Below are 21,649 nucleotides of genomic sequence, written 5' to 3'. Positions count from 1 at the left end.
ACTGATGGTGTGTTTTCTGTTCCACCAAACTTATCCAATTCTTCGCTGCCTATCTTAGTTGTCATGAGAAAATAATAGTATGTATAGTTTGATATTCTTTTTCATTTATTTTAAAGAAAATAACAGTTCATGATATTTATTGTTTTTTTTTAATGTCAATCTTTTTCGTACCTCAAAACATTCAATAGCTTAATAGTTTATATCCCTGTCAAGTTCTAACATATATATATTACAACATCACAATCTAAGCAACTACCTAGCCCCAAAAGATTCGAGTTGCCCATGATTTGCATACATACAAATACGAATAATATCTACCTTATAATGACTTGGATGACTTGATAGCATTCACCACCTCCATAGCCTCATGTTTTAGTTTCTTATACAGTGATAAGCTTTTGGTACATATTTATGTGTATTTTTATTTTTCAATTGTTCATTATGCACTATTGGATACGTGTTCTTAGTCATTGAGAGTTTGGAGAGTGTTGAAACCTATGGTGTTAATTAATTGCTTAAAAATAATGCCATGGGTGCTATTTTGAACATACAAAATAATAATATCGTAAAGTATATTTTGAGTCTTTTGATATATGTAATAAGTTGGTGGCTCCTTTTGGGTTAACCCCTCTTTTCTTAAACATTGAACATCTGACATCGTAGTTGACCTACAATTAAAATTTGTTCCAAATATTTTATTGTTGGATAACTTACCATATTTATCTTCTATTAACTATATTGCTGATTTTTTTTTTTTTTGCTTTTTCCATGTCTTATGTCATTTTTTAAACATGGAGGGTGTAAAGTTTTGATTGACCTGTTAAAAGTTTAAGTCTCTCTAATTATTTGTAGGAAAAATAGCAGGCAAAGGTAAAGGAGAGGATTAACAAATGTGTACAAGAAAAACGATGTTGAAATTTGTTTTTTTATATTTGCTTATAAGAGTCTGATTGGAACTATGTTAGCATAATTGTCCAGAATTTAATTGGCAGTTTTCTTTTATGCCTCAATATCAATGAACTTTGTATCTTTTTTATGCTAGAGTAATATATTTTGTGATAGAGTTCTATATCTTCTGTTGAATATGCTGAGCTAAAAAAGCAAAAAGTTTCTGAAGCGAAGACTGTGTTAACCAATTATAGTTTAGCCAAATATATATGCTTAAGTAGAATAAAAATGTTGATTATGTTGTATCAATTACTGTGTTAGGTAACTGCACATCTCAACTACTACTTTTTTTTATTGGAATCATTATGCTAATGAAACTATACGAGGAATGTGTGTAATTTTTTAGTACATATTATTAGTTTATGTGATTAAATACTTAGAATTTGTTTGATGTGTTTGAGCAAGTTTTATTGGATATAAGTTTGAAAAAATACTTTCAATTTTTTTTTTAGTTGTACAGCAAAATGACCTTTTAGATATGCTAAACATATTATTCATAAAATACTCATTAAATAATAACTTATAAATAAAATAAAAATATGTAACAAATTAAATAAATTTAAGTAAAATGTTAAATTCAATCATTAAATAATAATAAAATTTTAAATTTTATAATATATGATATTTTATAAGAAAAAATTACAATGAAAAGTAGGCTTAATGTATTATGGTTATATATAAAAAGTTATGCATAAAATAAAATATGTTAATGCTTAATTTTAGAGAAATGTTAGGACCAATACTTTAGACCAATATTTTTTTATACTATTAAAATTTTATAATAAAATTAATATTTAATGTTTAAAGTGTAAATCAAGTATTGAAAAAATAATAAATTTTATTGGTCAAGAATACATATAAAATAATTAATTTCATCTTTATATAACAAATTTATATACTTATTTGTTTTATAAATTTAATCAAAATATACTCTAGAATTTACTAATTAAAAAATTATTAAAAAATACAAATAAAATATTAACTATTTTTAAAGGAATATGTTCGGTTGTTCGGGTCCGAAGCGGATCTGATTCTACTGAATTCGAGAGTTGGTGGGTGGTTGGATGCCTGGCTTGGGCGAGCTCCGAAGGGCAGGTGAGCGAGACTCTTTCGAGCTGATGAGGAGGGGGATGCCACCTGCAAGGACTCCAACGCTCAAGTCAGTGTTCGTACAAGAGGCAACAATTAGAATAATGTGAGTGACGTACCTGGGGGGAGGGGTAGGGCCTATAATCTGTACTAGAGCGGGTCTCACATGTGTAGACCCTCTTTTTTGGAAGTTTTCTTTCCAGCTGTCTAGGGGTTCTGATCAGGTAGGGGAGTAAGGTGAGTTGGCGGGTCAGGAAACCCGTCGGGTCGGCTCTCGGGGAGCACCCAAACTCAACTTGCTTGTAGGCTGGGCCGGAACAGTGCCCCCCAACGCGTTAATCACTAAAATAGGTGATTGGCGTGTTAGTGTAACTCGCCTCTTCTCTGGTTGAGCTCCCTGTAGATCGGGAGTCCGTTGATCGAGGACACGACTTCGTGCGCGTGTTCTGCCCCTACGCGTAGCCTGGCGTGTCGCTTCGTTCTTTGCACTGAGTATTTAATGCTCATAATGATTGATTTGAAAACCCAGGAAAAAATACTATTGTGCCCCTATCTTTTCGCGCTTCCTCTTTTGACGGTTACCATTCCGATTTTCTCAAAACCACCATCTTTTTCATTTGCTTCCACACTTTCGTCCCCCTTCTCATATGCTTCTGTTTATTGCCTCATTTTCTGGATCGCTCTCAAGGGAACTTCTGCGCGCAGTTCTTCATCTGATTATTATCTTCTTTCTGCACATTTCTCTGTAAGTGCTTTACGCTCCTTCTGCTATTTCATTGCTTTGTTCCTTCTTGTTCTATTCTGTGACTGTCACTTTCGTTATGCATGCCATTTTTTCCTTTTCGCCTTGGTTCATGTTCGCTTGAATAAATATAGTTCATGTTAGATAGTTGCTAGGGGATACCATTCAGGTGTTTATAGTGAATCCAGGCTTTAGGTACTAGCGCAGGTATCATAGATCAGTAATATACTTGGTCGCAGATCTGTTTTGTTTATTTTCCGACTTAGCGATCTCCCGGGTAAACTTGAGTGGTGCCCCTACTGTAGGTATGGTGCGACCGCCGGCTCCAAACGTTATTGACTTTTATGCCTGGGTGACCTCGGATGTGAAGGACACACCGTCTCGGGTGACCAGGGAGGAGCTCTAGGCTCTCCGGGACACGGGTTCTTTATGCGGGGGAGGTCCTAAGGAAGTCGATACGAAGTCTATGTCTCTAGCGATCGCGAGAGGGTGTGCCATAAAAACATGGCTTCACCTCGGGTGGCCGACTGGCTGTGGGTATATAAGCCCATGTTTAATATGTTGGGTCTTCGGCTTCCTTTCTCCCCTTTCGTGATGTCACTACTCAACCGCTGCGATGTTGCCCCGTCACAGCTTCATCCAAATAGCTGGGTTGTCGTTTGGTGTTTCGAACTGGTTTGTGAGTACTTGGAGATCCCGGCCTCTATAAACGTCTTCCTTTATCCCTTTCTTCTAACGAACCCCTCTTGTGAGGGGAAGACGAAAAAGGGGTATATGTCCTTCCAAGCCGTTCAAGGCCGTAGAATATTTGACCTCTTCGAAGATTCCTTCCATCACTTCAAGAGTACCTTCTTTAAGGTATGGCCTGCCCTGGGTCATCACCCCTTCTGGCTTACCCTGGAGGGGAAAAGAAGGATCCCGACCTACTGAGTTTTGGGGCGAGCTCGGACTATTTGATAAAACAAACTTACAAAGGGATAAGTGAGGAGAACCACCGGATTGCCGATATTCTGTTGGCAATTTTTGGTTCCAAAAATCTGAATCCCCACCTAGTGATGGGGGACCGGGAAGTCAATCGAACTCATGTCGGTAGGTTATCGCCTCGTTTTCTTAGACGCTTCCTTTCCATTTATTCTGGTGTTTCTTATTGCCAACTTTGGTATCTTATTTATGTTTCTTCTGCAGTTTCCATGGATGATGGGAAGACCACCATGGCCGATCTTATGGCCCACTTCCTTGGAAGTGATGACGATGATTCCTCGGCTACCCATTCAGACAACCTGGGCTCCAACACCGTTGGCGAAGGGAGCGACCAAGTTGTTGCAGGAGGTTAGGACGACTCTCAGCCTTCCGGGAGGTTTCAGGCCGAACACCCTCCAGAGAACGCGGCTGTGGAGGAGCCGATCTTGGAGCAGGAAACTGGCCTTGAGGCTGATCCTGATTTAACCATCATGCCCAATCCTAAGAAACGAAAAAGGACCTGTTGGGGAGACTCTAACAGTAATGGAGAGGAGTTTTGATGCTGGGGGCTTTATTGACTCTCAACTCCTCCCGGAGATCGAGGAGTTCTTTCGGGAAGAGGATTTTACTGCCCAAGCAAAGTGGGTTTATCGCAGCCTCCTTCAAGCTGCAACCATTGCCCGGAAGGCAGAGCCTGTTTTGGCCCATCGCCAGGTTCTAGAGGGAAAGCTTTGCGCCACCCACAAAGATATTTCCAACCTGACGGCCTGGGAAGGGTCCCTCAAGACTCAGCTCACCGAGAAGGATAAGAAGGCGGAGGAAGATGCCACCGAGATCAACAGGCTGGCGGAGCGTAACCTTTCCCTTTCTAAGGATTTGAATACCCCCCGGGGTCAGGCTATCTCTGCGGAGGCCAAGGTCAAGGAGTTGGAGAAAAAAATTGAAAGAGCTAGAGGAAAAGCACGGTGAAGTCAAGAGGTCGGCTCAGGCTGCTCAGCAGGTGGTTGCCTTCTTGAAGAGGAAGAACAAGGACATTGTGAGGGACGCCAAGAAGGTCGTCATGGCAACCAAGGAGGGGATCAAAGCTCAGATTGCCGTGTTGGCACATGATCTCGATACTTCCTCGGTTGGGGCCTTTAAAATGGTTCAAGACGGCAAGATCGTGGACATTCCCAAGAAGGCGGGAGCTCCTTAGTAGCTATGGCCTGTTTTATGTTTCTATAATTTGAACTTTCCTTTCGGGCCGACGTGTTGTTCTTGTTGTAATACTTTGACGTGTTGCCATTGTTTTGTAACTTTTGATTTGTTGGGCCAATGTGTTGCCCTTGTTTTGTAACTTTTGACTTATTGGGCTGATGTGTTGCCCTTGTTTTGTTGCGCTGACTCGTTGTATACATATTTTTTAGCCGATTAATTACCTTTGAAAATGTATTATTTTCCTTATCATCAAGCCGGTAGGCTTTGAAGGCCGATTAGTTACCTTTGAAAAATAATTGCATGTTGCTATTTGCTAGCCTTATCATTTGGCTAGTAGACCGCATATTTTACTTATGGCACTTAACACCGATTATGGATTCCGGGGTGATCAGTCCCGGTTAGCCGTGTAAAAAATAAAGGCGTAACCCTTAAAATTAGCAAAATGGCAAAATGCAATGTTCATGAAATTTAGAATGAAACAAAACATGATAGCAAGTGAGATAAATCATGGTAACAAATGAAATAACAAAAACTAGATGACGAAAGAGCGGAAACCCGTTAAGTTGTCATGTCGCCTTTCAAGAGTAAAATCTTTTCACGTTCACTACGTTTCATGTCCTGGGTACCTCGCTTCCATCCAAGCGTTCCAGCTTGTAAGCTCCTTTGCCGAGCACTTCTCTTAAACTGTATGGGCCTTTCCAATCTGCTGCCAACTTGCCTTCTCCTGGGGTCAGTGATCCGATGTCATTTCTCCGCAACACCAGGTCGCCTGTCTCGAAGCTTCTCTTCAGCACTTTGGCATTGTATCTTAAAGGCACTCTTTGCTTCAACGCTGTTTCTGTCAAGTGGATCATCTCCCTGGTTTCGTCAATCAGATCCTTCTCCACCGCTTCGTCTACGCCCCCAAGGAGCAGTCTCGGGCTTGGTTTCCCGATTTCAATTGGGATGACGGCGTCGACCCCATAAGTAAGCCGAAACAGGGTTTCCCCGGTAGAAGATTGGGGTATCGTCCTGTATGACCATAAAACCAAGGCGAGCTTGTCAGCCCAGGAACCTTTCTTCTGGTCTATCGTTTCTTTAGGCCACGAAGAATGACCTTGTTCGTAGCTTCCACTTGGCCATTACTCTGCGGGTGTTCTATCAAAGAGAATTTCTGCTTGACCCCCAGTCTTGAGAGGAACTCCCCAAACTTCCTGTCTGCGAACTGTGTCCCGTTGTCCGAGATGACGACCTCTGAAATTCCAAACATGGAGATCACTTGTCTCCATATGAACTTCCGACAATTCGCCGAAGATATACTGGCCATCGATTCTTCCTCGATCCACTTAGTGTAGTAATTGATCGCCACAATTAGATACTTGACCTGCCTGAGACCTACTGGAAATGGGCCCAAAAGGTCTACCCCCCATTAGGCGAATGGTCGCGACGTCAGCATCGAATTTAGCTCCATTGCTGGGGAATTATGGAAGTTAGCATTCTCCTAGCACTTCTTACACCTTTTTACAAATTCTTGGGCATCCGACATTATGGAGCGCCAATAGTATCCGGCTCTGATGAACTTTCTGGCTAACGCCTTTCCTCCAATATGGTGGCGGCAGCATCCTTCATGGACTTCGCTAAGAACGTAGTCCATTTAGTCGGGGCGTAAGCACTTCAACAGTGGCTGATTGAGCCCTCGTTTGTATAGCTGGCCTTGTATTGCTACATACCTGGTTACTTCCCGCCTTACCGCCCTGGCTTCCCATTCGCCTTTAGGGAGCTTGCCATTTTCTAGGAAATGGCGGATTGGATCAATCCATGAGGGGGGGTTCAGTGCCTGTATGACACAGAGGGTTACCGACGCCTCCTTGATCAACCCCTGGATCAGAGATCGGTTTCCCATCCCTGGCTTTGTACTTGCTAACTTTGACAAGAGGTCGGCCCTCGCGTTTCTTTCTCTGGGTACATGTTGAATCATGACCTCTTCAAAGTCTTCACATAACCTTTTTACCATCTCCAAATACTTCTGGAGTAGGGAATCTTTGGCCTGATAGGTCCCATTAACTTGGGAAGTAACGATCTGGGAGTCGCTGTTGACTTTGACCCGCAATGCCCCGACCTCTCTGGCCAAGAGTAGACCCCCTATCAAGGCTTCATATTCCGCTGGATTGTTAGATACCGGGAAATCAAACTTGACTGATTGCTCGTAAGTCATTCCAGCTGGGCTTTCAAGTATTATCCCTGCCTTTCCAAATGCCTGGTTGGAAGCTCCGTTCATATAGAGCTTCCACCGTGTGCTCGTGTGCTCGGGCGGGTCACCGATTACCTCTACCAGGAAGTCCACTATTTCTTGGGCCTTGATTGCATGCCTAGGTTCGTAGTGCAAATCGTACTGGGGCAACTTGATAGCCCACGCCATCATGCGGCCCGCTAAATCAAGTATCTGGAGAACTTGTCTAATGGCTTGGTCGGTCCTGACAGTGACCGGGTGCCCTTGGAAGTATTGTTTCAACCTTATGGATGAGATCAACAGGCCATAGGCCAATTTTTCTAACTTAGTGTACCTCAGCTCTGCTCCTTGGAGTGCCTTACTGACAAAGTATACTGGTTGCTGGATCTTGCGTTCCTCTCGAATGAGGGCAGTTGCTAGGGCTTGATCTGTAACTGCCAGGTATAAGAACAATGATTCCCCTTCTTTCGGCTTGCCGAGGATAGGAGGTGTTGATAATATCCTTTTGAAATGGTCGAATGCTTCTTCACATGCTGGGGTCCATTCGAAGGCTATCCCTTTCTTCATCAGATTGAAGAAGGGGAGGGCCTTTGTTGCCAATGTGCCCAGGAAACAAGATAGGGCAGTGAGCCTTCCTGCCAATTTTTGCACATCCTTAACATAACCCGAGCTTGTCATTTGCAAGACAACTTCGCACTTATCCGGGTTGGCTTCTATCCCCCTTTGCGTTATCATGAAGCTGAGAAACTTCCCAGTTTCCATGGCAAAAGCGCACTTAAAGGGGTTGAGCCTCATGTTGTGCTTTGAAGAGACTCGAAAACGGTCTCGAGGTCTCTTACCAGATCATTTGGCTCACTGGTCTTTACGAGGATGTCGTCGACATATACCTCAACCGACTTGCCGATGAGGTCACCGAAGACTCTGTTCATCATCCTTTGATAGGTTGCCCCAGCATTTTTCAGTCCAAATGGCATCACTTTGTAACAGTACGTACCGGTTGGCGTTATGAACACCGTCTTTTCCTTGTCAGGTTGGTGCATGGGTATTTGATTGTACCCAAACTAACCGTCCATGAAACTCAAGAAACGATATCACGCTGCTGCGTCGACCAGGGCATCGATATTTGGGAGGGGAAAGGAGTCTTTGGGGCAGGCTTTATTGAGGTCCGAGTAGTCCACACACATTTTCCACTTCCCGTTGGCTTTCTTAACAAGGACTACGTTGGACAGCCATGTCGAGTACTCGAACTCTCTTATAAACTCGGCATCTAGCAGGCTGGCCGTCTGCTTGGCCACCTCGTTTGCTATTTCCTGCGACATTTTCCTCCTCCGCTGTGCTACGGACTTGGTGTCCAGCTTTATGGCCAGCTGGTGGGACATGAAGTTGGGGTCCACTCCTGGCATATCGGCTGGGGTCCAGGCAAAGAGATTGCCGTTCGCTCTCATAGTCTTCATGAGAGGCTCCTTTAGGTTGTGGGGGAGATTTCTATTCACGAAGGTAAACTTTTCCTCCGAGTCCCCAAATCGAAACTTCTCTAGGTCACCTTGGGGCTTTGGCCTCGGGTTCTCGTCTAGCCTTGCATCTAAATTGGCCAGAAAAACACCGGCTGCCTCCTTCGACCTCTTTCTCAGGGAAAGGCTGGTGTTATCGCATGCAATGGTCATTTCCACATCACCTCTTATGGATCCGACGACCCCATCATCTGTGACGAATTTCATGACCAAAAACTTAGTGCATATTACAGCCGAGAATTCGTTGATTGTCTTTCTTCCCATAATAACATTGTAAGTTGTGGAGTCTCGTAAGACGACGAACTCCGCCATTACTGACTTCTTTGCTTCATTCGACCCTATATAGACTGAGAGGGTGATCACTCCGTCGGGCCTTATGTAGTTGTCCCCTAGGCCTATGACGCTGTGTTAGTGGGCCTTGAGGTCAGCTTCCTCGAGCCCCAGGGCATCAAATACGTTTCTGAACATGATATTTGAGTCAGCTCCCGTGTCAACGAGGATTCGTTTGACTAGACCTGTGCCAATCCTTGCTGTGATCACCATAGGCGGGTTCTCTAGGAGGTCATGCAGCCATTGGTCCTCTGGGCCGAAGGACATCCTGGGTGGGTCCTTGGATAGGGTCCTCGGATTCCCTGACGACGCAGTTGCTGATTTTGACATCCTTCCTTGTTGTCGATTTTGACTTGGGAGGTCAGTCGCGCTCTACCACTACGTTGACAACTACCGTGGGGGTGTTGTCCGCGTTCTCTGTGCTATCTTGCCTTTGCTTCACAGCCCGACTGCGATCCTCCTCGGACCGTTCGCGCTCCCGTCTTCGGGCTCCCTGATGAATTGGGAGAATTCAACTATCTTTCCCTCACGAATAGCTTGCTCCAGGGCATCCTTGAGGTCGAAGCAGTCTTGCGTCTTGTGGCCGAAGCCTTTGTGATAGTCATAGTACAAGTTCTTGTTCCCCCTGTCCTGTCCTTCAACTGTTGAGGCTTTAACAGGATCCCTTTGTCTGCTATTTGTTGGTACACCTCTGTTATAAGGGCTGTGAGGGGGGTATAGTTTGTGAACTTACCCACCCGAGGAAATGGTTTGGGTAGCTTTGTCGGTGCTCCTTCCCTGGGGGTCTCCCTTTGTTTTTTTGAGTAGACGGGTTGCCTAGGAGGGGGGTTAGCTGGCTGCCATTTATTGGGTGCCACCACCTGACTAACTTCCTCATCATTGATGTATTCTTTGGCTGCATTCTGAATTTCTTGCATCGTCTAGACGGGTCTAGTGGTGAGGTGCTTTCTGAAATCCTCATTTAGTAGGCCGTTTTTCAAACACAAACTCGCCACCGAGTTTGTTAGGCCGTCTATTTCTAAGCACTCATTGTTGAACCTGTCTAGGAACTTCCTGGTCAGTTCTCCGATTTTCTGGGTGATCCCTAGTAGGTTGATTAGGTGCTTTGCCTTGACAATACACGTGGTGAACCGGGCTAAGAAGCTGTGCGATATGTCCGCGAAGGTCGTAATGGACTCTTGCGGGAGTGCGTTAAACCAACAGATCGCCGGGCCTGCCAGCGTCACCGGGAATGCACGATACCTCACTGCATCGCCTACCCCTTCGAGATTCATCCTGGCTTCAAAAGTCGTCAGATGTTCTTGAATGTCCTTGGTCCCATCGTACTTCATGTCTATCAGTTTGTCGAAGTGTTTGGGTAGGCAAACTTTGAGGATGGAGGGGTGGAAAGGGGTTGGTTGCCCCTATGATGACGGGGTCCCGTTTTTCCTTCCTCCGTTTCCCCATGGCCCTCGGTCCTTTCGGGCATACGGGAACAGGTTCGAGCATTGGTCTCAGCTCACCCGTCATCTCCTCCCCAGCTTCCCTCACGGCCTTCCACTCTCCTGAGTGGAGAGCGGGTGCGGGATAGGCTTGGCCGGGAGTCCCTGCTACGGGAGGGGCGATATCGATCTCGTGCCGCTAGCTCGCGTTCGAGATTTTGCACCCTGTGTCTGAGCTCCTGCATGATCCTTGCGTAGTCGTCTCCCGTTCCTCCGAAAGGATGCCTCTCGGGCGCGGGAGGCGCCTGCAGAGCTCACCCTGCTCCTTAGGCGGGCCCCTCCTTCTTCGCGAAGCTCGTCCAAGTGTAGGAACAACGATGCCATTCAATCCAGGTCCCCACAGACGGCACCAATATTCGGTTGCTTGGGTCCGAAGCGGATTTGGTTCTATTAAATTCGAGAGTTGGTGGGTGGTTGGATGCTTGGCTTGGACGAGCTCTGGATGGCAGGTGAGCGAGACTCTTCCGAGCTGGCGAGGAGGGGGATGCCACCTGCAAGGACTCCAACGCTCAAGTCAGTGTCCGTACAAGAGGCGGCAATTAGGGTAATGTGAGTGACGTACCTGGAGGGAGGGGTAGGGCCCTCCCCTTATATAGTCTGTATTAGAGCGGGTCCCACATGTGCAGACCCTCTTTCCTGAAAGTTTCCTTTCCAGCTGTCCAGAAATTCTGATGAGGTAGGGGAATAAGGTGAGTTGGTGGGTCAGGAAACCCGTCGGGTCAGCTCTCAGAAAGTACCCGAATTGCTTGTGTGCTGGGCCGGAACAGAATTAACCATTCTAAATTTTATATATTGAACTTTTATAATTTGATTAAACATTAACATAAGAAGAGATTAACTACTCAATTCATGTATATGCTAATTAAATTAATTCTTTTATTTGTGAACCTTTAATATAATAGTACGTTTGCTATTGCAACTTGCAACAATAATACGGTGTAGATAAATTTATTTGGATATTGGTCTATATTGTATTAAATTTTATTAAAGCTTCTAATTTTATTTGAAGCCTGAAATAATTTGTATATGCTAATTAAATTTTATTCCAATTTTGCAACTTTTTATTTTTTTAAATTATTTATTTTTGTCCTTTATTTATGTGTCATGTGTGTGTTTGATATACAAAATATCAAGAATGATGTATTTCAAAAAATATTTTTATAGTTGTATTGACAATATTTACACGATTAATTTTTTTAGTAGGATTTTGATTGAGAATGAAAGCTGTGAACTATTTGTGGTGGCGACTGTTATAATAATTTGTTCTCAACTTTTGGTATTGATGATTAGTCTGTGGCTTTGGATTTGACGATATATAGTTGTAGTAAAATTAACTCTAACTTTTAAGTAGTTGGAGAAATGAAAAAATCATGATGTTTTGTATTTTCTTGAAATGTATTTAAAGAAGGTTAGTCATGTATAATTTTTTAACTAAATTACATACTTTTGTAGCTTTTAATATGGTTGATGATTAACTATGTGACATATATCTTGCTAATTGATGATGTGAGATATATCAATGATGTAGATTTAATATAAATTTATTTCATTTTTACTCATTAATATTCTGAACATATCAAGAGCTAATGTATAAAGATAATAAACTACCTCTAGCTTAAGACATGTCTCTAGATAGTTTCTAAAAAATTAATCTTAGTTTTCAACCTTTCTCTTAGTAATGCTTTAATTTTAATAATTTATAAATTCTATTAATATAACATATTTATGTCTCTATTTATTTTTATATAACAAAAAAAAGCCAAGTTTGAATTTATTTTTATATGTAGTTATGCATGATTCCAAATATAAACATATCTTGTAAGTTTGTTTTCTTTACTTTCAAACGTTAATTTGAGAGCTAATAATATAGGTGGCTTGCAGATTTTGCAACATGTCGAAAGTATTCAGGTTCCAACAAAATAGAAGCAATTATGAAAGCTTTATTTTTACTTTTCTCCCTCCCCTTTTTGTGTATCTTCCTATAGTTTATCTATCAATTTATGTAGGTGAGGTTATTAGCAAGAGAGATAGATCTACTCAATACAAGAAAAACAAGGTCACTTAAAGAAAAGAAGGTGCTTAAAGTGCATGTTGTCAAGGGATGCAACAAGGCCAGAAGATTGTATTTGAAGGTTTAACTGATGAAGTGGTAGGATGAAATTACAATTTAAAAATGGACCATGATCTTATCCAAGTAATGGAGAGATATATACACATGCTTGAAATAAATGATAGCAAATTCTCCCAATTCCATATTACTAGATATAACCCCATAAATGATACAAGAAGGAGGCTTCAGTGGATTGTTTATGACGATAAGGTGAGACTGAAATCACTTATGAAACTTTGTATCGTCGTGTATGACATAATGCATTTAGAAATGGCAAAGTTGTACTTAACAAAAGTGTAGGGGTTTGTTGTTAGTCATTTTTACTGGGAATTAAGGTCTAGATCTAAGTTGTAATGTTGTGTAATGTCAACTTGGTGTGTCTATTTTTCTTTTATTTTTTGTTTTGCCTTTATTGCACTACTTTTGGAGCTGGCGTCTTTAGTATGGAAGTACTTAGTACAATGGCACTATATCAGCAATTGGTCTTTTGTTTGTATGTTCTTTTTAAAATTCAGTCTTTATCTATATTATGTGTTGTTACAGTATGTTGAAATCAATAAAAAAAAACATGATGTACGTAATATAGAATTTTAGTAATCTATTTTTAAATACAAAAATATCACATTATATCTTGATACAAAATCGAATACTTAATATTAAAAAAATATTAATTAATTCCTATGACTTAACTACAACATTTTTTGTTCATATTTATAGACCAATAAATCATACCAATAAATGTCAAATATTCATGAATTACAATTATAATGTAATAAAAAGAAAGTCTAAACATTTAAAGTGTAAAAATCCTTACGTTAAATACATAAATAGTTAATTCTGATAAGGAGCTATAATAAATCAATATGCCTTATAATAATACCATTTTAATCAATTTAAGAGTATAATGTAGTTTATCCAGTTTATAATTAGAGTCGACAAGTCATCAATTTTCTATTAATAGTACACAATTTTTTATATCATCTCCTTAAGTTCATATACATTTCACTTGGTTTAATAGAAATACAAAGTTTAGTAATATGTTAAATTCTTTCCAAATTTAACATGTACTTTAACAATTTATATAACTTTTTAAGTATTAATACTTTTCGCAACGTATCTTATATAGATAACTATAAAGATAAACAAATAAATAATTACAAAAAAATAACATAAGTCCATCACAAAGTTATTTAAATGTTTTAAAGAGTAGTTATAATAATTAAACACTACTACCCGCTACCCGCGCGTATGCGTGGGCTTCTGCTAGTGTATATATATATATACACACTAATTGTACACGATAATAATTAGCCAATATTTTTAATGGAGATATTTGCTACAATTAGGTGAAAATTATGTCATTATATTTTATTAATCTTTATGATTAATTCAATAAAAATACTTGCTCAATATATATATTATCTAAATAGTTAAAGAAGTCAAGAAGAGAAAAAATATATAATACTAAATAAATAAATAATTGACAAATAATATAGAGTAAAAATTTTGTATTTTATAAAGAATGATATAATCTCCAATGTATTCATTATATAAAATAAGTAAGTTAAACTTATTATCAAAATTTAAACACAACTAAAAATATTATTGGACATGTAAAACTTTTAATAAATATTATTGTTGATTTATTCGTACATAATTATTAATTATTTTATTATTTATTTACAATAATTTTACATAATTGATTAAAATAATTGTCATATAAAAAATAATATTTATTATTTGCAGTTTTTTTAACTTAACTATTTTTTTTCCTTAGTTATAATGAGAGCAAATAAAAATAACTTAAAAACCAAAAAAAGAAAGAAATTTCATATTCAAAAATTTAAAAATAACATATTAAAGAAGAAGAGTCGTAATATATAAATTGAGATAACAATTTAAATTTAAATTAATCTAAAACTAATTTAATCAAATACCAATATTAGAACTAAATTACTTAAATATATTTAATCTATTCTTGTCCTTAGACACATATAGATTAGAGTCATTCTCGTAATAAAAATCAACTAAAATATCATAAGTTCGAACATTTAGAATTCATGCAAATCAGACCATCCCCTTGTTAAATAAGTTTCATCATCCGCTATCCATGCAATGCGACAAAGTATAGAATTGCCACACCGAGAATCTAAAAAGACGTTTATTTCCCTTAATTACATTGCATTGATACAAAAAAAATGCTGGTAATTTAAAAAAAAAACACAATATGTTATAAAATTATTTTAATTACAAAAAGCTAAAAATAAGAAAATTTGAATATATTACCAATTGTTGAAATTGCATCTGCAAGTTTGACACGAATTTACCAAAACTGAACTTAAATTAAGGAAATTCAATCTCATTATGTGCTCCAATTTGAAGATTTCCGAGCAGACGTAGAAAGCATGGAGGGGATGAAACTTGAACTTGGCCTACAAAGCTCCGAGAAAATAATTCCTCAATAAAAAATCGAACTCCTCCCTAAAAAACTAACTTTACCCATATTTCATTAGGTTGGTCATAATATGTGAGTAGATCCAACCATCCTTTGGTAAAATAAAGAGTTTACTGCCCATTCACTGGACACTTGCATCCATATAATTAGAATCCAAATAAGTGAATACAACTTAGATGGTATTTGATGGATGTGGTGCATTGTAAATTATTGCGGCAAAAGACAATCGCACTGGAACATTAGACGAAAAGAATAAGTTGGAGTAAGAACAATCATTAAATTATTAAAAGAATAATATAATAGAATGAGTCTATAAAAATACTATAAAAAATTATAAATTGTACCTTAAAGGATCAACTTCGATGAAAAACGAAGAATACATTCTTAATTTCTTATTCTATGAAGTAGTCAAAGAAGTAATAAATTAAAAAAAATTGAGTTGGTTCTCAAATTTAGGCTCACAAAAAAATTATATATAGCATTTATTAGAACAACAATAATTATATAAATTAGTTATTATTAAGTTAATTTTTTATTATTTACTTTATACATCATATATTTACCGTGATTGAATAAGTCATTATCATATTATATACATTTTTATTATGATTAAAATCATAAATTTTTGTTTTAATTTTTCAAGGCAGAAATCAATATCAACTTGTCGAAAGTTACGGTTAATTTAAAATTATATTACAATGATTGAAAATTAAAATTATTGACAATTAACATAATTATATATTAAATGCTGATTTGATGTATAATTATAAAAAAATTATTGACAATTAACATAATTATGTAGAAAATAAAATATAACAACTAAAATTAAATTTGTTAACTAATTGAATATAGGTAAACAATGTTTGACAATTATCTATTATTATTATTATTATAAATAGGCCACCATTAACATAACAACTTGCCACTAATAAAATTATTGCATAATAAATGAGAATTAATTAAAATTGTATCAATATAATTAAAACGATTAAAAATATTTTTGATTAATAATTAGTTTAATAATGTATTAAATATTGATTTTATATAATTATAATAAAGATATTTTTCTAAATTAGTATAATAATGTATTATTCATTAAATGCTAATTGTAATATAATTATAATAAAGATATTTTTCTAAAATAAATTTAGAAGACAGAATAGTGTTTTCATTTTGGAGGAAAAATAAATTCATGAGAAATTGGCACATCACTTTTATTAGTCGATAATGTATTAAATATTAATTTTATATAATTATAATAAAAATATTTTTCTTAAATTAGTATGTATAATCATGCATTATTTATTAGATGCTAATTGTAATATAATTATAATAAAGATATTTTTCTAAAATAAATTTAGAAGAGAGAATAGTGCTTTCATTTTGGAGGAAAAATGAATTCACAAGGAATTAATACCTCACTTTAATTAGTTGGGAAAAAATTCAGTTTTAATATATTAAGTAGATTTTCTCCTCCCTATTAATTTTGCAACCAAAATGTACTACATGTCACTCTTTCATTATAATTGAAATCAAATCTTTTCCTCCAAAATTAAAGAATTATTCTCTCCTCCTTACTAATTTTACAACCAAAATGTGCCACATGTCACTCTTTCATTGTAATTGAAATCAAATATTTTCCTCCAAAATTAAAAAGTCTCCCCTCCTCCATCTTCCTTTCTCTATCTCTCTCATTCCTTCAACCACTCTATCTCTTTTATATATCATTATTCATTATCAATGACTAATTATGAATTTGACAATCAAAATGTACAACATGATATTCTTTAATTGCATTAAAATTAAAATATTAAAATTGAAATTAAAATATACCTATATTATGTATCATATATTACTATATAATTTAATAACCAAATGTGTCACATGACACTCTCTTATTAAAATTGAGAGAAAATATTTTCCTCTAAAATTAATAAACTCCCTTCCTAAATTCTCACATCTACCTCTCTCTATTTTTCTATTTCTCTCTACCATTTTCACTCTATATATAATTTATATTTTATATTAGTAATTTGACAAATCAAAATATATCATCCGATATTTTTTTATTATAATTAAAATAAAATTTTTCTTCTAAAATTAACAAACTATCACTCTTATTCTTCATCTTTATCTTTTTCTCTTTTTTTCTCATTCTCTATTTTTTATACCTTTCTATTCTACAGAAAACAAAATTAATAAAATAATATAATTCAAATAAAAAATAATATTATTATATACATATTTTTTTATTTTTTATTTAGTTTTAAATTTTCACCGCTTATCTTTTTAATTTATATTTTTATTTATTTTTTTCAAATATTTATTACATATAATTTGGAGAGAATACTAATGTTATAATTAAAAGTTAGAATCAAGATTCAAGTGTTTAAAAAATATTAATTTTGAATTAATTTTATAACTGTCAATATAATTTTTTATGCTAATATCTAATTATATTTTTATATACATAGAGAGAAAAAATATTATTTTTAAATAACAAGTATAAAAATTAATTATTTCTATTTGTGCAACAGACTTAACGTCTAATTAAATGTAAAAGTATATACGTTAAATTATTTTAAATTTTAAATAACGAATGTTAAAATTAATTATTAATAAAAAATTAGACTTTTTATATAAAAATAATAATTAAAAATTTTATTATTTGATTTTTTATCTACAAAGACCTTGGTCTTCTTAGTTAGAAACTTTTGTCAACTTACAATTTTTTTTGTAAAAATAATTTTATTTTATAAATCTTTTATATTATGCATAATTTATATTGTCAAAACAAAGTAGACCGTAATTTTAAAAAAATTATATTATTCCCGTAACAACTAAAAATACTAATTATATTATAATTTCATGTCATTGGGATTTAACGAAGCATCGAAGGGTGAGGATTTCTTTCCCCACCTCCATCCCAATTTATTCGTAGGGACAGGTCTTCATTCTCGTAAAAACTTCGCAGATCTTTGTTTTCGTCCCAGTAGTGGGTAATTTTTGCCGATACCTGTTTTATAAAACCTTTTTTGAAATCCCAAAACATAACCCTTGCGTAGTAGCTTACAAAATCCCACAATTATACACGGGATAATGTAAGAATACAGATAATCAAAATCAAACTTGAAGATTTAGTATTATATATGCCTGCACAATTCATAAAGGTACACTAGATACAGACATTAACACCAATGAATCACATGGTCTTTTATTAGAGTCATCAACATGTTGGCACATTATGTAGATTGATAAGTGTATGTGAATTCGTGGATTCTGCTGTAAACACAACTGGAGGATCTATATACTTTATCAACATTTTTGCTGGGCTTTCTGAACAGAATTCCTCAGTAAGGATATTACTTCAGCTGGTTCAGGGGCTCCAAAAACCGAACTTCCTGCGACAATGCAGTTTGCCCCGGCAGACGCAGCCATCTCTATGGTCGAAGGCCCTAAACCACCATCGACCTGCAATTGAAATTGAGCATGTTTTGATCATTGTAAAACAAAGTATCACTAGTGTTCATGAATATCACTTCTCCATGAACTCAAGAAGTGAGCACTTAACGAAAAATGTAGAAAGGAAAGTTTCAGTGACAAACTTATACAAGATATGGAAACATGCAGAAGCAACAACTAATAAACATAATTTCACTGGCACGGCCAGAGTCATTCGATGAAGTGTGAGAACATAACTGAGTGTAAAATGTGAAAATCAATCAAAGCGAAAGAGTCTCGAAGAATATGCATGCAACATGTGATGTTAAAGGAAAGAAAATATGATTAGATAATACCTCTATATCAAGTGATGGATACTTCTTCCTCAGTATCCGTACCTGGTTACAAATTTAGAAGGGAAAACAAATTAAGCAAAATACCTAATCAAAAACTGATTCCCACCATTAGAAGAAAATAACACCACATGATAATATACGAAAATTAAACGTAACCATACCTTATCCATCATCTCTGGCATAAATTTTTGTCCGCCAAATCCAGGCTCTACAGTCATCACAAGAACCATTTCAACAGGGGCTTCAGCTTCAACCTGAGAAAGGAATAAAGATAAAAAGGGGCACAAAAAGAAGGAAAAGTAACACATACTTAAGAATAAATTATCTATTAGAACACACTTTAAGGATAAATCTTCTAAGTGAGTGGATATATTGCATGTTCCCTAAATTTATAAACACTGATTTGGGACAATCTCAAAAAGATAATGATGATAATAAAATCCATACAGTTATGACAAGATGAGAACCAAGGGGGATCATACCAGAGGATAAACATCTCCAATAGGTGTCCCAGGCTTTAATGCTACACCAGGCCTCATGCCCAGTGACTTAATTCTTTGAATAAGTTCTTGCCAGTTATCTGTTTGTAGGAAACATGAATAAGAAAGTGAAAAGTAAATAAATAATAGATAAATGTGTGAATAAGAAAATAGCATACCATGAAGAATAACCAAAAGAAGGAAGCGTAAGGACCAACCTTTAGATGCTTCTACATGAAATGTAAAACCAGAAGCACCAGCTTTCCCCAGAGGCTCAACATAATCAATAGGATTTGTAACCATCAGGTGACAGTCCAAATAAGCCCTGCAAGGGTTAATGAATCATGATTTAAATGCACACTTTATAATGTTATGAGAAAAATACAATTTTCGGCTTTAAAAAAGATTTAGACCAGTATGGAAGGAAGATAGTTACGTTGTGTGCTTTCTCAAACTTTCAATAACTGGAGCACCAATGGTCAAATTCGGGACAAAGTGCCTGCATGAAATCGAAAAAGAAGGGGAAATGGAAAAAGGCACCATGAGCTGACTCTAATTCATCCAAAACAACAAAGTCAATTTGACAAATAAAATTTCTCCTATTATTACAAAATTAATCATGAAAAGAACTAGCACCCAAAAAAGTTATAAGATTTTATGCTTCAAATCATAGCAGCTACTATTAAATATTAATATTCAAAGCATCTAACTCTATGCCTGTTTAATGAAATGAACAAACTACATGTCACTTATACAATTAGAGGGAATTCAGAATAGAGAATGCAGCACTGAAAGCCCTAGCAGAACCTAGAATGAGTTCTTGACATTGCTTGGATCCTGTTATTGCTGTTATTTAACTTGAACGAAGATCTACTTCCTAGTTCCTATGTAGTGAAAAGAAAGCCTTAATGATGATAATCCAGTCAATAAACAACCTGAACAGATACAGCATGACCAGCCTTAATGACGATAATCCAGTCAATAAACAACCTGAACAGATACAGCATGACCTTCCACAACTGAACAATAATTCTTATCCCTACTGCTAAAATATCACTATTAAGAAAAAATACTTATTTGAATGAACTGGGATGAATACCTCAAAGACCAAAGCTACGCAAAAAAAAGATGTACCTTTTGAAAGAGTACCAGAAAAAAAAGAGAACCAAGAATATGATCCGAACTTGTTACGTCTAACGAATCATCCCATGTACATATATTGCAGTTTTTAGAAATAAAGCTACTATTTGCACGAAAAATTACCAACCGCTCTTAATTCCAAAAGATCAAAACCTTCTTATTTTCCACAGATGTAGAGACACTCAACAATACCAATCAACTATAACAAACTAACAAAGAAGTCAATAACTACCCTGCCCGCCGCGGGGTGGGATTTGGAAAGCACAGAAATAAAATGAATTGAGAAAAAAACCCCAGTGGCCAGTAGTCAACTCGGCGTAGGCCAGCGTAGCAACAACCTCAGGGTTCATTGGTTCAGGACAAAGATAGCAGCATAAGAAAAACAAAGACACCTTACCCGTCCTGCAAACGAATAAAAATGAGAAATATGAGAAATCATGATCAACTTATGAAACAAAAGATGCACAATCTCATCAATTCTTGACTAATTATACTAACAAATACACATGTCGTATTCATCCACCATAAGAACATTAATATGATATGTTTATTGAATTGCTAGAAAATCCTAAAGTTATGGCATATAAAATACATCAAACTGAGGCTAATAACAATAACAAGTTCTTTTAAGAGCAGCCAATCATAGCGTGGATCTTGCGCATTGTTTCAGAAGCAATCGAATTTTTAAGCTAAGGTTAAAAATGACACGCAGCAAGTTACTGACTAAAAGTTGAATTGAGTCAGAAAGAGTATGAAACAATACCATGATGTCCATGTGGAGCCAATCGGCGCCGGAATTGAGCATCCGTTGAGTCTCAGAGGCCAAATTGGCGAAGTCAGAGGACAGCATCGAAGGAGCGATTTTTGCTTTCACTTCCATCTCTTTACTCCTTTTTTCTTTTTCAAAATTTGTTTGGTTTCGTCTCTGAGGATTTATCTGTAAGGCTATGGTGTATGGACGGAGGGTGCCGACGGCGGTTGATAAAGGAGATAGAGGACGCTGAAGGGTGGCGCGTGGTTGTACTTGCGGCTGCTGTGCTGTTGCTGTTGGGGTTAGTATTTGTGTTTGGCGTTGGGGGTAGTTGAAGTTTATAGCTTTTCATTTCATTTTTTAGTTTAATTTTCTCATGTCCTAAAATACAATCACGTTTATTATTTTAAATAATTATTCACGAGATTAATGTTAAAAGACAATTTTTTT

At 36.6% G+C, this 21,649-nt stretch overlaps 3 protein-coding genes across 4 annotated transcripts; all 3 read right to left on the bottom strand.

The window, feature by feature from the left end:
• Positions 1–5,547: 5,547 nt before the first annotated feature.
• On the bottom strand, positions 5,548–7,940 carry LOC107621486 (uncharacterized). The gene is made up of 3 exons (XM_016323501.1): positions 6,646–7,940; positions 6,062–6,169; positions 5,548–5,947 (listed from the first exon to the last, which is right to left on the bottom strand). Exons 1-3 carry the CDS (start codon positions 7,938–7,940, stop codon positions 5,548–5,550), a joined length of 1,803 nt encoding a protein of 600 aa, XP_016178987.1.
• A 296-nt stretch (positions 7,941–8,236) lies between these two features.
• Positions 8,237–8,968, bottom strand: LOC148581852 (uncharacterized). Its single transcript, XM_088494090.1, has one exon. It carries the CDS (start codon positions 8,966–8,968, stop codon positions 8,237–8,239), a length of 732 nt encoding a protein of 243 aa, XP_088350216.1.
• Positions 8,969–18,152: 9,184 nt separating this feature from the next.
• Positions 18,153–21,556, bottom strand: LOC107623423 (ribulose-phosphate 3-epimerase, cytoplasmic isoform). Of its 2 annotated transcripts, XM_016325672.3 has the most exons (8): positions 21,212–21,556; positions 20,846–20,850; positions 19,745–19,807; positions 19,527–19,633; positions 19,312–19,409; positions 18,991–19,083; positions 18,830–18,871; positions 18,153–18,503 (listed from the first exon to the last, which is right to left on the bottom strand). In XM_016325672.3, exons 1-8 carry the CDS (start codon positions 21,326–21,328, stop codon positions 18,348–18,350), a joined length of 681 nt encoding a protein of 226 aa, XP_016181158.1. In that variant the 5' UTR covers positions 21,329–21,556; the 3' UTR covers positions 18,153–18,347. The 2 variants fall into 2 exon arrangements, with proteins under 2 accessions (XP_016181158.1, XP_088339913.1); XM_088483787.1 differs by lacking the exons at positions 20,846–20,850; positions 21,212–21,556 and adding an exon at positions 20,741–20,810.
• Between the last annotated feature and the right edge of the window lie 93 nt (positions 21,557–21,649).

The sequence above is a fragment of the Arachis ipaensis genome, chromosome B10, assembly GCF_059453495.1.
Source record: "Arachis ipaensis isolate K30076 ecotype BB chromosome B10, ASM5945349v1, whole genome shotgun sequence".
Taxonomy (NCBI): domain Eukaryota; kingdom Viridiplantae; phylum Streptophyta; class Magnoliopsida; order Fabales; family Fabaceae; genus Arachis; species Arachis ipaensis.
This window is presented reverse-complemented; position numbering and strand designations above follow the sequence as displayed.

Bases quoted from the DNA above. Each gene is read 5' to 3' on its own strand.
- LOC107623423 (XM_016325672.3), bottom strand. From the start codon at position 21,328: ATGGAAGTGAAAGCAAAAATCGCTCCTTCGATGCTGTCCTCTGACTTC. The intron at 19,634-19,744 runs GTAACTATCTTC...TAACCCTTGCAG, and splicing joins AGTTTGAGAAAGCACACAAC to GGCTTATTTGGACTGTCACC. The intron at 18,504-18,829 runs GTATTATCTAAT...TTTCAATTGCAG, and splicing joins ATCCATCACTTGATATAGAG to GTCGATGGTGGTTTAGGGCC.
- LOC148581852 (XM_088494090.1), bottom strand. From the start codon at position 8,968: ATGGCGGAGTTCGTCGTCTTACGAGACTCCACAACTTACAATGTTATT.
- LOC107621486 (XM_016323501.1), bottom strand. From the start codon at position 7,940: ATGAGGCTCAACCCCTTTAAGTGCGCTTTTGCCATGGAAACTGGGAAG. The intron at 6,170-6,645 runs GTATGTAGCAAT...TTGGAATTTCAG, and splicing joins GTAAGGCGGGAAGTAACCAG to AGGTCGTCATCTCGGACAAC. The intron at 5,948-6,061 runs GTAATGGCCAAG...ATGGTCATACAG, and splicing joins TTTGATAGAACACCCGCAGA to GACGATACCCCAATCTTCTA.